At 53.8% G+C, this 12,468-nt stretch overlaps 3 protein-coding genes across 3 annotated transcripts; 1 reads left to right on the top strand and 2 right to left on the bottom strand.

The window, feature by feature from the left end:
• Nucleotides 1–27: 27 nt before the first annotated feature.
• B0H18DRAFT_1164925 (uncharacterized protein) lies at nucleotides 28–5,751 on the bottom strand (the record flags this gene model as incomplete). The annotated part of the gene is made up of 16 exons (XM_048035838.1): nucleotides 28–90; nucleotides 150–242; nucleotides 327–488; nucleotides 538–721; nucleotides 779–824; nucleotides 896–1,044; nucleotides 1,151–1,568; nucleotides 1,685–1,754; nucleotides 1,856–1,964; nucleotides 2,006–2,060; nucleotides 2,561–2,804; nucleotides 2,846–3,033; nucleotides 3,089–3,457; nucleotides 3,575–4,142; nucleotides 4,194–5,471; nucleotides 5,608–5,751. The coding sequence occupies 16 exons, from the start codon at nucleotides 5,749–5,751 to the stop codon at nucleotides 28–30; spliced, it is 4,140 nt and encodes a 1,379-aa protein (XP_047899876.1).
• Nucleotides 5,752–6,022: 271 nt separating this feature from the next.
• Nucleotides 6,023–8,912, bottom strand: B0H18DRAFT_974133 (sterol esterase). Its single transcript, XM_048043979.1, has 16 exons — nucleotides 8,505–8,912; nucleotides 8,283–8,449; nucleotides 8,161–8,225; nucleotides 8,096–8,108; nucleotides 7,929–8,039; nucleotides 7,811–7,876; nucleotides 7,678–7,747; nucleotides 7,515–7,605; nucleotides 7,192–7,458; nucleotides 7,061–7,128; nucleotides 6,977–7,012; nucleotides 6,859–6,928; nucleotides 6,774–6,811; nucleotides 6,618–6,724; nucleotides 6,455–6,559; nucleotides 6,023–6,382 (listed from the first exon to the last, which is right to left on the bottom strand). The coding sequence occupies exons 1-16, from the start codon at nucleotides 8,684–8,686 to the stop codon at nucleotides 6,165–6,167; spliced, it is 1,674 nt and encodes a 557-aa protein (XP_047899877.1). The 5' UTR covers nucleotides 8,687–8,912; the 3' UTR covers nucleotides 6,023–6,164.
• A 1,672-nt stretch (nucleotides 8,913–10,584) lies between these two features.
• Nucleotides 10,585–12,132, top strand: B0H18DRAFT_868477 (putative fungal pheromone GPCR, STE3-type; the record flags this gene model as incomplete). Its single annotated transcript, XM_048039945.1, has 6 exons — nucleotides 10,585–10,687; nucleotides 10,737–10,859; nucleotides 10,912–11,091; nucleotides 11,149–11,286; nucleotides 11,343–11,791; nucleotides 11,854–12,132. The coding sequence occupies 6 exons, from the start codon at nucleotides 10,585–10,587 to the stop codon at nucleotides 12,130–12,132; spliced, it is 1,272 nt and encodes a 423-aa protein (XP_047899878.1).
• Between the last annotated feature and the right edge of the window lie 336 nt (nucleotides 12,133–12,468).

Genomic DNA, 12,468 nt, shown 5'->3' on the forward strand with positions numbered 1-12,468 from the left:
GAGCAGAGCAGAGACATGTACTCGTGCTCATGGTGATCTTTGTTGCACTAAACTCTGCATGAGAACGTCAAGAAATTGGAACTGGTACACCTGGACAATGTTCCGTGAGTATTGTACTGACGACATGGCCATGTCACTCGGACACTCACAAAGTATGCGGAAGGATCCAATCGGAGAACCATCAACATGAATCGCAGGCCGACACGACGACGCCAGGAATCGTCGCTGATCTTTTCCCAGGACTGCGGACCCAAAGTGAGATACCAAGACCAATCCTGGCGACAGGCTCAGTTCCTCTGACCACCGATGACCACCCATATACTCACCCTTTTGCCGTTTTGAACCAGCACGCTGGCACATCCGACCCAGCAATCCACCCACCTATCCGTCTCGTCGCTGTACTGTTCCAAGGACTCAGACTCATTGGGGCCGCTGAAGTGCCTCATCACGAGGCGATAGATCGTCTCGGCGATGTCTTGAACAATGATCTATCATACATGTGAGAGCACACCTCAAGTGGACCACGAAGGGATTTACCTCGCATACGGCTTCGTCATTCTGCTTTAACTCTTTTCCCTTCGCTGAGTTCTCGGGATCGAGTGCAGCGACAAGCTCTGGATCGTCCCAATTCATGTCTTCCACATCGAAGTACTCCTGACTTTCCTGACTATCCTCCGCCGTCTCAACGATGGTCGTACCCGCCGTGGTGGAGGAAGAGCGGCTGCTCTAGCATCGAGGAATGATTGCACGAGCTTCCGTATCTCCTCCCTGTTAGCACGTTGGCGCTGAGTTGCGTATCGAGGGAAAGATACGCTTAACCCACGCTACAAATGGAGGTCATCAGCTATGGACCACAGAGAGCGCGGGGAGGGGTGGGGAGGAGGAGTACACTTACGGCCTCTCAACCAGGCAGGATCCGGATACTCTGACACAGTTTGGCCCGGGTTCATGACAGGGGTCTCGATGATGCGACGCGCACATCCGAGCAGTAGTTGGACACCGTAGCTACTTGAATATCGCCGCGTGTTCGCACGTACTCGTCCACTAGGACGTTGGTCATATGAGCAAGCAAATCCATATGTCTAGCAGAGGCAGACGTAGATGTCGCAGGAGGATGGCGAGGTGCATGAGGCTCTGATGCATGCCCTACGTATTCGTGATCGGCGTCCTCGAAGATGACATATCGCCGTACGGCAGTAGGCAATGCTTGATGTTCCCCATGGATGGTTCGAGGTAGAAAGCAACGGCCACAGCGCTAAATCGATTGTACAACATGGATAGGTGTTGCGAAGTCGGTGGCTTGCCCTTGGTGAAAGGCACAGATCCGCGAGGGATGCAAAGGGATAGCAGCTTTTTCACCTTCGGTGATGGACCTACAGTACCATGATCTCCGTCGTTCCGCGGACGTGTATCACCCGCTGCCTTCACGACGAGCTTCAGTAGCAGGGTGTAGGCGGTATCACTGAGCTTGTTCTCGAATAGGAGGCTGATATCGCTGTGCCGAAGGAAACTCGGGAGTTCCGGAGTTTCGTCCGACAGGTTGGCAAAGTTGCGACTCTTGAATATTTCTAACAGCGATTGAACAGCACGGTGGCATCGTCTAGCGACCACTTCCACTTGTGGGTGAGGACCAGGCATCGGGCCACCAATATGCGTGTGTATTTGTTCATTTGGCGTAACATACCCATCGAAAGAGATTGATCCCGAACGGCGTCTGTAGTTAACTCGACGCGATCGAGCGCCAGAGTGACAAACTGCCACGATGCAGGTATGCGAGGTGACGAAAGGGATGTCCCATGCACGGAGAATTGCGAGAGAGAACACAGGTTGAAGATGCCATGCCACAGCTTCTCACTAGCGTCGACCTTTGTGGCAGCGTTGTCCAGGAGTCCTTCATTGGAAATGAGTTCTTGTAAGATGCCCCAAAGAGAACGAGACGATCGTTGGTGTCGAGATAGGCATCTCTAGCCGATACCCAAGTCTCAATGTAGTGGATCAAACATACCCACAGCTCGGCAATTCTTCTTGTGAAGGCTGGATCCACTCCATCCGGTAGGACGCTGCCGTCCACAAAAGGGATTAGCAGATTGTCGAAGCCCACGGCCCATAAGCGGGTCAGCAATCGTTTGCAATGAAGATTGACACTTGATCCTTCGACGTTTCCGTACTGTTTCACGCGATGGCATTCGAGTCGGGTCGTCGCTTCCAGTATGAACCATCGAATTTCCAACTCCAGAATACTCGGACGTTCGTCGTCTGGTAACACTTCCGTTGGTTCGTCAATAGTTTTGCACAGTTGATCGAGGTGCCTCTGCAGCGACACGTATAGCGCCACATAATCCTCTTCAGCAATGCAGCTCAAGAGCCAAGAGAGATGCTGCGCTGACGAGTGGAAGAGTAATTGCCATGATCGAGAGTCTTCTGCTATCGGTAGGTCTCTTTGAGAGAATGCGTCGCGCAGACGCTGACACGTCTTCTCCCAGACATTTTCGAGGTCCTGCACAGACATGGAAGGGCGGAGGTCGAGGTTGAGATAGGAAAATGGGGTCGGACGATGCACATCGCGCTCGGTAGTAATGAGTCCTCCAATTCGTAGAGACATCCTCGTTGGAGGTAGCAATCGGTTCCGAAGCTTCGACCAGCACCCAGATACGGTACGGCGCAGTCGAGCGTGATACGACGCGAAGGTAGTTATGCTTGCTACCCGCCTCGACAGGGACTCGTGCATGCAATTGGTCTGCGTCATCACTCCAGTAGTCTTGTAGAGTACGCTCCTTGGCCGCCGCGGCTTTCGTCCCTCGAGACTTCGGTTTGGATGCAGCAGCCGAACCGTGATTCGGCGAACGGGAGAGGCGGTATTGGTTGCGACTTGCTCCGCATCAATCGTCACGGGTGTCTTGTGTGCTCTCCCGGAGACAATCTGCCCGCCTTCGCCAGCAAACGCGAATGAGGTACCCTGGTCACGCGGCTCCTTGCCTTTGCGCTTCGCTTTTGCCTTGGAACGGCCGTCACCGGTCTGAATATGTTGCCTGACTAGTTCACAAAGCAGGTAAGGGTCGAAAATATCAGGAACATCACCAGAACTCACCGGGAACATCTTCAAACGGAGAGGCGCTTCGTGATCTTGAAGCACGCTCGAAAGAGAGAACCGTCTGACGACCTGAAGCATGCCTAGCTCCGGCCGTGACGACATGTAGCGTATTCGAGGAAATCTTTGCACCGCCGCGCGAACGACTTTTCCTCGTGCGGTTCTTCTTGTCATCGGAAAACCTCGTGCGTGTCAGCATGCGATCGATGGGGTCCTGCTCCCAAACTGCTCCACCCGTAGGCCCGTTCCGACGAGATGACTGCTCGGGAACCCCAAGATCTCCCTCAGCGGAAGCATACTGTCGAACCTCCCGTCCTGCACGTCGCTTGCTTTGACGGGGCCTGTCCATGTCTGACTCCGAGGTGGCATCTGGCGAGCCGACATCAGATTCAGCGTCCACTATCTCGACATCCGAGCTCTCCGAGTCTCCACGAATGTCGATAATTGCCCGTTCAGATACAGTCCGTCTGATGACCCTTGACTGACCAGGTCTTAACGGCTGTTCTTCCTCTCTATCCTCACTGTTACCGCGGATCGGCGGCGTAGCAGGGCGTCGCGGCCTGGATTCCTGTACGTTACGGAAGTGTTGATCTATCATGACTCGCGGCCACATATGACTCAAAGCTGTGCGGTCTTCGGACCGCATCTCGTTGACGAATGAATCATTGGTGCCAGAGTCACCGTCAAGATCGTCGACGGAGCGAGTAGGAGATGAGTGATGACCGTCAGAAACTATCATGACATCGGAGTCGGACGCTTCGGATGGTCGTGTGCTGTGAGGTGGTGACATGTCCACGACCACAGGCGTCGATGAGGGTGGAGGCATGGGGCTGCCAGCATGGTGGGGGAAGTCGTTATCGAGGTCAAGAGGATGCCATTGCATGTCCTGAAAGCTGGCATCGCCTGGGAAGGGGGAACTCGGGGGCGTCTGCAAGGGAAGCGACGCTGAGCTCTTCCGCCGTCGCCACGTCGGCGCGGGTTCGTCGATGTGTTCATCAGAGCTATCGTTGGGGGTGATCTTAGCGACCGGCTCCGCGTGTTCGTCTGACCTAGACTAACATTTTCTCTTGTCAGCTAGGATCGAATTGCGATGAGACATATCTACCTCAGTAGCAGCTCGCTCTGGAGTATCCGATTTGCGTGATATGTGCTTCCTCCTCATAGGGAATGGTCTTGCGCGCCTTCGACGAGGATTTGTTTCCTGTTTATCTGCAACATCATCGACGGCGCTGTCGTCGCTGCTAAACGTCTCGTTAAATGCGCTTGGCTGCCACCTTGTTCGCTGCGGCGGGTCCTTGGAATTATCCAATCTTGGTGATTGTTGCGCAGGCCCCGCGGCAGTCATTTGATTGCTTGGGCTCCTCCTATGCCGCGGTCGCCGCCTAGACGACCTTTCTTCCTCTCCTTCATCCGCATCAAATACCGACGCTACCTCACGACTCATACTTCGTGTTCTGCCCTCCCTTTGTCTCTGACTTTCGTCCTCCGCGTCCTGATCGTCCTCCTGCCCTGAATAGTCACCATCACTACCCTCGTCTCCTGAGCGCGCCGCGCTCCTACTGCGATGCCTGCTGCGGCGGCGAGGACTAATCACCTTGACGATGGCGTCTGGGTTTGAGCGCATCTGCTGCTTGTACAGGGCCTTGTCGTATGCGTAGGGGTTCTTCTGACGGGCAAGACGCGTGCGCAGCGAATAGCGCGCCTGCGCTTGTTCAGCAGCGATGTTCGCCAATTGCTCTTCTGGGATTTCGCCCACCGGTAGATGTACGGTCGAAGGACCCGCGACAGGAGATGAGGGTTTTGGGGAGAGACTCGCGCTCCTGGGTCTTGTTGGCGAGTGAATTGGCGTGAGCGGGGAGGAGTGTCGCGACGACTGAGATACTCTAGAAGACGCTGATGGAGAAGCGCAAGGTTGTACAGCGCGTCGGGGCGGTGTCCGAGGGAAACTTGGTGGGGGACTGAAGAGGGAGAGTGGGTCCGCTGAAGGGGATAGTGTCGGAGAAGGTGCATCAGGAATTAGTGGAAGAGAATCCTTGATGGAACGACCGGGGGAGAGACCGATTGAGTCTACAGCAAATGACGCGACGTGCGCATCAACTGCTCCCTCCTGCATGTCAATATGGTCTGTGTCGTATCCAGCAGCGATCAACGGGTCTTCATCGTCGGAATCAATGGCGGGTGTAGGAAGCAGCGAACTGGATGCGGGTGAAGAACTCTGCATGTGTTGGGGTGTGTGTCTGTCCCTGGGAGTAGGGGATGTAGCCGAGTTGCTCTGCGAGCGAGTCGGCGCAGCATTGATATTCGGCGGAGAGTACGGTCGCGATTGAGGTGAAGGTGAAGGTGAGGAATCGTATTCAGCGCATAAGCCCAGTGCGTGAGACAGCTGGAGAAGCGGGTCAATCGAGTCTGGGCATAGTCAAAGAGCTTCTCACCTTTCGACGCTTCCATGGCGAGCCAGGAACTCGTTGGATGCGAAAACAGCCCACACCCTCTGCACCCACACCGGGACCTCCACGCACATCTCCAAGAGCAACCATATCGGCATCTACGGTATGAGCGCGCAAGCGCAGCTGCTCGCGTCCTCTCCAGTAGGAAGGAGAACCGGCCTTGAACTCTTCCAACTCTTCAGGATCAGACGTTGGTACCGGTTCATCGTTGTCCATCTGCCATGGGCGTCGCCTGGGAGCGTTTGTCGATGACCAGACTGACAGAAACCTTCGTCCAGATAGAAAGTGCCAGAAAAGCCTCGAGATGCAGCGGCTCGCCGTTCGTCTGTGGTTTGTCTGGAATTTCGCAAGATGATAGCCGTCGACGGTCAGACCGGTCACAGTCGACTAGTAACTGGCATCCATGACCACGCGTTACCTTTATAATCACGTGTGCGTGACCGACCGCGTTGAGTCACGCTAGTAGTAGTTCCCGCTAAGTAAGTTATGAGATGTGTATATGAGTGTATTGATCAGCACAGCAGGTAGGATGCTTTGTCTTTGTACTCGGTATGATCAATGACGCTCGGTGTAAGCGATGGTTTGATTCGTACTACAGTTCGTCGTGCCATGACAGTCGTGGTTACATTTTACGGGAATAGCAACATCAGTTCGTTCAGTAGGCTAATTGCATCAGCCCGGAAAGTATCTGCAGTGATTTCGACCTCAGGTGCAGGATCGACGAAGGTCAACAACGGCGGTGCAGATGCATCGGAGCCCCATTGGTCCCAAGTGATGTCCGATAGCTTGCTGAGACCAGACTCAAGATCTGCCGGAGCATTGGGATTGAGATTCGTAGTGAAGAAGACTAAATGGTTGATGGTTGATAAACAAGTTGAATCAGCGTTAGCCAATGTTATTTAATGGATAAGAAACGTACTGAGCGCATCTGGTGCAATGTAATCGATAGAGGTAAAGAACTCCAGGAGATCGGTTGCATGCGCCGCTCCCAAGTAAGGCACCGTCACGCTGCCACGCTTGTAAACTAGAAAGACACAGGATGAGCATCCGAGAGCGTCAGTCAGAGGGGACGGTGACTGAACGATATGCCCATGCATCCTGGGTCTGCGATACTGTCTCCAAGAAGTAACGACGAGGTGCTTGCCATAACCAGTCGCCTTGGAAAGACGCAAGGCGCTTGAACTCCGGCCTATCTAGAAGTCAGTACGTGTTCACGGAACACAACGAGAACGTCGCACGTTAGTGCCCACAGCAAGCCGGTGTCATATGGCGCGCCCTGCATTCGGTGAGGGTTTCATCAAAGTTAAGGGGCGGGGCACGTACCTCGGAAATGTCGGAGGGGTATGCCTCTCCCAAATCTTCGATTTGTGAATCAGAAGCAATAGGGATGTAGCTAGAGTAGACGGTCAGAATCAATGCTGTCCAGATCCATGTCACATACTTAGACTGTACATATTCGAGGAACTCCTCATCCGTTCTACAGCTTCCTCGTCAGAACAGCACAAGCATCGGTGAGATGGCATACGTGATGTTAGTGTTGGCAAAAGAGAAGAGAGTTCCCTCGTCATAGCAGTCTCCGATGATGACCGGTACCTATGGTATGTAACATCCGTCACCGACTCCTTGACTAAAGCGCAATAACTCAGACTGGCCTACCTTAGCATACAACCCCTGCTGTATGTACTTCATCCCGCCGCGTAGAATGTATTGCCCGTCGATTCGCGGTTCCCAAGCCAGCGTCAGACTCTGGTAGCTGAAGAAGCTGGGGCTCAACGCGATCGCGGCTTGTAGTACCACATAATCTACGGCGCGAAGGCAGGCTAAAGTGTCGGCCTCTCCGGAGCAGCCCACATTTTCCACCAGTTGATCATAGTATTGTTGCCCTTCCGCGACAGTTCCCAAGGAGATCGGAGGTCCTGATTCCTAGAATGGGCATCAATGACTGCGAGGTAGCCAGCGAATGTGAGGGTAGTCTATACCATGACCCCGGCGCGGAACAGACCGCCCGTATCGCCGTCATTCCAAACCAGGTGAGCAGCGACAGAGTATGCGCCAGCACTTTCTCCCCAGCTGTGTGATGACGTCCAATGAGCTCAAGTGACGGCCGCGCCAAAAGCCAAAGTCTCAGAAGACCGCACCCACATTGTTACCTTCTCAGGGTCGCCTCCGAACTGCGAAATGTACTTGTTGACCCATTGTAACGCGAGCCGCTCTAGAAATCAGGCGATTGCGTGAGATTGAGTCCGATAGTCTACAGATCAGCTCCAGTACTCACGATCGCGAAGCCCGAGGTTAGTTGCGTTCGCATCCAGGACTTCTTGGCTGGCCAGGAATCCAAATGCTTTTACGTAGTCAGACATGAGAGCGCATCCGAGTCGGCATGTACTACATACCATTTACGCGGTAATTCGGGGCCACGAAGATGATCGGTTGACCAAGTGCGATGGATCTTTCCACGTACAGTGATCCATCGTACGTTGATGCGTCTCCAATCTCAAATGCGCCTGCGACAAATTTGATTCAGTACAGGTTGCATATCGCAAGAGCTCATAAGCCAGACCTCCGAAGATCCACTGCGGGCACTGAGTATCAATAGCCGTGAGAGACATGGCGCGAAATACTCACAAATAGCACAGGAAGGTTATCCCCGGCTGATGCAGTTGCTGGCTTGATAACGTTGAGGTTCAAGCCTGCAGAGAACGATGGTTAGTACTTTATGATCGCTCGGATAGTCGCAAGGAACCGACAGTCTTCGGAAACTAAACCTCCAGACGTAGTGATCGTCACGTTCTTCGGCAAGAGTTCGGGAAGCACAATGTCCTGCTGCGGGCACGCTGCTCCGTAGGTCGTAGCATCTGCAACCCCGGTGAATGGCTCAGGTTCCTGGGGAGCCGCGAAGCGTAGATTTCCCACTCTGCGTAGACCAGACAGTTAGTACGGGAGCAGGCTGAGGACGAGAGATGGCTTACGGAGGCTGGGCGTAATTCATCCCAAGGAAGGAGGTCACACTACCCGAAGTGACACCTTGGTACGTTCCATAATCCAGAGCTGCTGTGGGCGAGGGTTCCACGTCTCGAGACGCGAAGGGCACACTGAGGGCCGGAGTGATGCCCAAGGCCAGCAGTTGCAGAAGTTGACAGAAGGACCGCATCGTCTGAGAGGTACAGATGCTACTGAGGCACCACTGCTACAGACGAGTCTCGCATGGCTTTTATAACATCGGAAGCATGGACAAAAATGCTCTCACGTACATGTGGAGGTTTTGGAAAATCCCGTTGACCACGAAGCACCGTAGCGGTGACTTGAGCCGTATCAGTCCCGATGAAGCTGGCAGTGTACGGTCGTGCTGGATGTCAGCAGGAAGGTCTGTGATAAATCGGACGGGAGGTGAGTCTTGGTTGATCTCCGGAGTTTTGCCTCCGTATGACGATGCTACCAGAACTGCACCTTGAAAAATCATATGGCCCTACTCCATACCTCAGCTGACGATATTTCTTGAAGTGTACGGTCCATGGCAACGCAGTAACGCACAACCCAAGACATCCTAGTGGGATCATGAGATCAGTCCGTCGCATGCAGCAACCACTGCTGATCTGCTCTCGCCAGCGACCTCACACTTCCTTAGGCGTGCAACGTCAGAGGACCTATGAGCTGGGAATCACACCCCTGGACACCTGGGCTGGCAATGCGCTGGTAAATCGCCCAGATAGATCCCGACGCTCTGTGTACTCAGTTAAAAATAGCCCGGTTCGACTATCTCGGCGAGTCCAGAGGAAGACTTTAGGTGAGGAATAAACGTACCGCGGCCCGAATTGCAGGTGTTTCCTCCTTGCTGCTTCGATTGCTTGCTTCAGAATTCGCTGCGCAGTTTCGAAGGCCGATCGCCGCATTGACATCAGCACTGCATGCAAATGAGTAGCGTAATGTGAGAGTAAGCCCATTGAGTTGACATACTCACCATGCGCAAGCTGGTCATGAGGTACAGCGTCCGCTCGATGGGACCCAATTAGGGACGGGTTCCTGAGTTCCTCGGGCAGACAGACAGACAACCCTTGATCCTACCTTCCAGTGAGCGCACCGAGTTCGAGGCAGTGCACCGTCGGACATCAACTGTGAACGTTTGAACCCTCGTCATAAGCCTAGCAATTTTCAAGGGTTGTGAAACCTACATAAGTAGTAATGGTCATCATGCGCATGAATCAGCATCTCTGGAGTATACCCAAGGTAACCCTGTCACGATTCATGTTGGGGCCCGGGGAGCCTGAGCAGACTATGTCAAGGATGCAAGTCGTTGACCCAACTTGAGCTTGAAGCCTCTTCAAGCGTAGGTTACTGTACATCAGATCGACATGTTTCCTTTACTGCAGTGACATATTCGGCGCCCAATACTCATGAAGCTGATCGCATCCCTACATGAGTCTAGCACTCGCGACTGCCGGAGGTGCGGCAACGTTGATTAATTGATTGTGGGTCGACGTGAAGCACTGAGCAGTGAAGTTATACTAGGTATCGCACAATGCACATGCCACTTCAAGCGATAGCGTCTGCGATGCATTGGTGTATTTCGGCAGCAGCCTGGATTGCAGTGATCTGAGAAGGACAGCCCGCGGCGACTGTGCGTTGTGTTGAACAAGGGTCAGAACGTTGGGCGAACGTGAACGTTTGCACGGTGATTTTGACGCGGGCGCCTCAGGGCGGAAGCTGATTGCCGTATATGGACGCCTCAATCATTCGTCCGTGTATAGCAAGCCTCCTTGTTCTTCTTCGCCTTGTGTAGCCATGCTTCGAGGTCTCGAGACGCATAATACAACGTATCCCATACTCAGAATCAAGTATGAGTACTCTGGAGGCATGCACTATGTTCGCAACCCCTCCCCTCCGCGTATCCTTCCCATTTGCTCAGTTGCCCACTCTTCAGCTTCAAGCGCACAATTGAGGCTGTAGAGTCGTGGCCGTGTCAGTGTACTGCCTGCATCGGCCCTGTTGCGCAGAGAACTTGTCTGGCAATCTCTCATTAAACGCTGTGGATCAATAGTTCAGGGCACGACAATGGCCGACTCTAACCCCTGGGCGGCGCAAGAGGATGCTGCTATTGCATTCTCATTCATAGGGTTCGTTCTGGTCAACGTCCCATTGTATTGGCATCTACGTGGTACGTTTAAGTCGAAATTCACCGTCGCGACTACACTCATGCTCCGCAGCGTGGAACATGGGCTGCGTTCAGTACATATTCTGGGTCGGTAGCCAATGTCTCCTTCAATTCATCGGCAACATCGTCTGGAAAGACAACACTATCAATTGGGCTCCAGTATGGTGCGATATCGGTGAGTAACTCGGCCGTTTGCTGTAAGTTGTATCTCACACTTCTTCATGTAGCGACGAGATGGGCGCTGGCGTCCAGCATCGCTATCTGCTCTTCGTCTCTCGTGATCATGCGTCGTCTGTACCATATTGCAAACATTACTACGGTCCATGTCACCCGTGAAGATAAACGCCGCATGATCATAGAAGACACCGCCATCGGTTCCGGTTTCCCGATACTCCAGGTCTTGCTCTGTATGTCGGATTCGTTGTTGTTGACCAGCGTGTCTCGTTGACGTTGACCTCCCATAGACTGGTTCATCCAGGGGCACCGGTTTGACATCTACGAGGGCATAGGGTGCTGGCCAGCCATCCCGAACACCATCCTTTCGTGGTTCATCTTCGATCTGTGGCCCGTCTTCTTCGGCACGATGTCTGCTCTGTACTGCAGTGCGTCTACATGTGCTTCATGATCTCTGACGAACACTCACATTGCTTTATAATAGCACTGACGATCAGAGCGCTTCTCAAGCGGCGTGAACAACTCAGCCAGATCATGGCTGCGAACAGCGGCCTGCACTTCAACCGATACTTCCGCCTCATGGGCCTCGCCGCAGTCAACATGATCTTCACCCTCCCGCTCGGCATCTACACTATGGTCGTTAATGCGTCGACGCCTATCTACGTGTGGCGAGGGCTCGCAGATTTGCACTACGACTTCTCCGCCGTTGGCCAGTACCCTGCCATCGTGTGGCGCTCGAGCCCGCTCGCCGCTCGCTCTCTCGAGTTCAGCGAGTGGTCCTTCATTGGCTGCGCCCTCCTCTTCTTCGCGTTCTTCGGCTTCGGTGACGAGGCGCGCAAGAACTACAGGAAGGCCTATGAGGTCGTGGCTAAACACCTCGGACTTCGTCGTGAACTATGGCAACGCCTCCCAGGTGGATGGCGAACGAGGCGAGTAGTATTCCACATGTGTTCGAGCGGTAGACTTACCTCGACTGGATGATGCCTAGGTCTAAGCAGGCAAGCCCACAACCTATCAACGTTGTCCTTCCTACGATCGCGCCGCGCCCGAAGCGAGACACCACCTACACCACGTCCGGGAAGATATCCATCTCAATCTCCCTCACAGACGTCGGGCCCGACGGAAATGTCGTCGACAAGCCCTACCACCGCCTTCCATGCGTTCCTCCGGCTCCCACTACTCGACCGACTCCGACACCTGTGTCCCCTGGACAGGAACGAGAAGAAGGAGAGACAAGAGACACCCCTGCCTCCTCTCCCGCTCGACGACCCTGATTTGTTCTTGACATCCGTGGCATGACGTCCCCCGCCCGGCGCCGGACGTCCCGTCGTCCGTGAGGCACTCGATGGATATTGTCTAATACGCTCCCTATACACCTCCTGCCTTGACATCCGTTCATTTATTGCCTCGTCACTACTTCAGGCTCGGCACAATGCAGTAAGCTTGGCCAGCAAGTGTATTAATCGACCTCCCCTGTATCGTTAGACACGTTACCAGTCCCTGCCACTCGTTAGAACATTGTCGCATAGAGTATCTCGTCGTTCCTTGATTGTCTCCGTTGTATCATAGAAAGCTCGCGCATAAGCCGAGTATCAATCACTCCCAATGAT

This window comes from Fomitopsis serialis (genome assembly GCF_022376445.1).
Source record: "Fomitopsis serialis strain Sig1Antser10 chromosome Unknown B0H18scaffold_3, whole genome shotgun sequence".
NCBI classification, from domain to species: Eukaryota; Fungi; Basidiomycota; class Agaricomycetes; order Polyporales; family Fomitopsidaceae; genus Fomitopsis; species Fomitopsis serialis.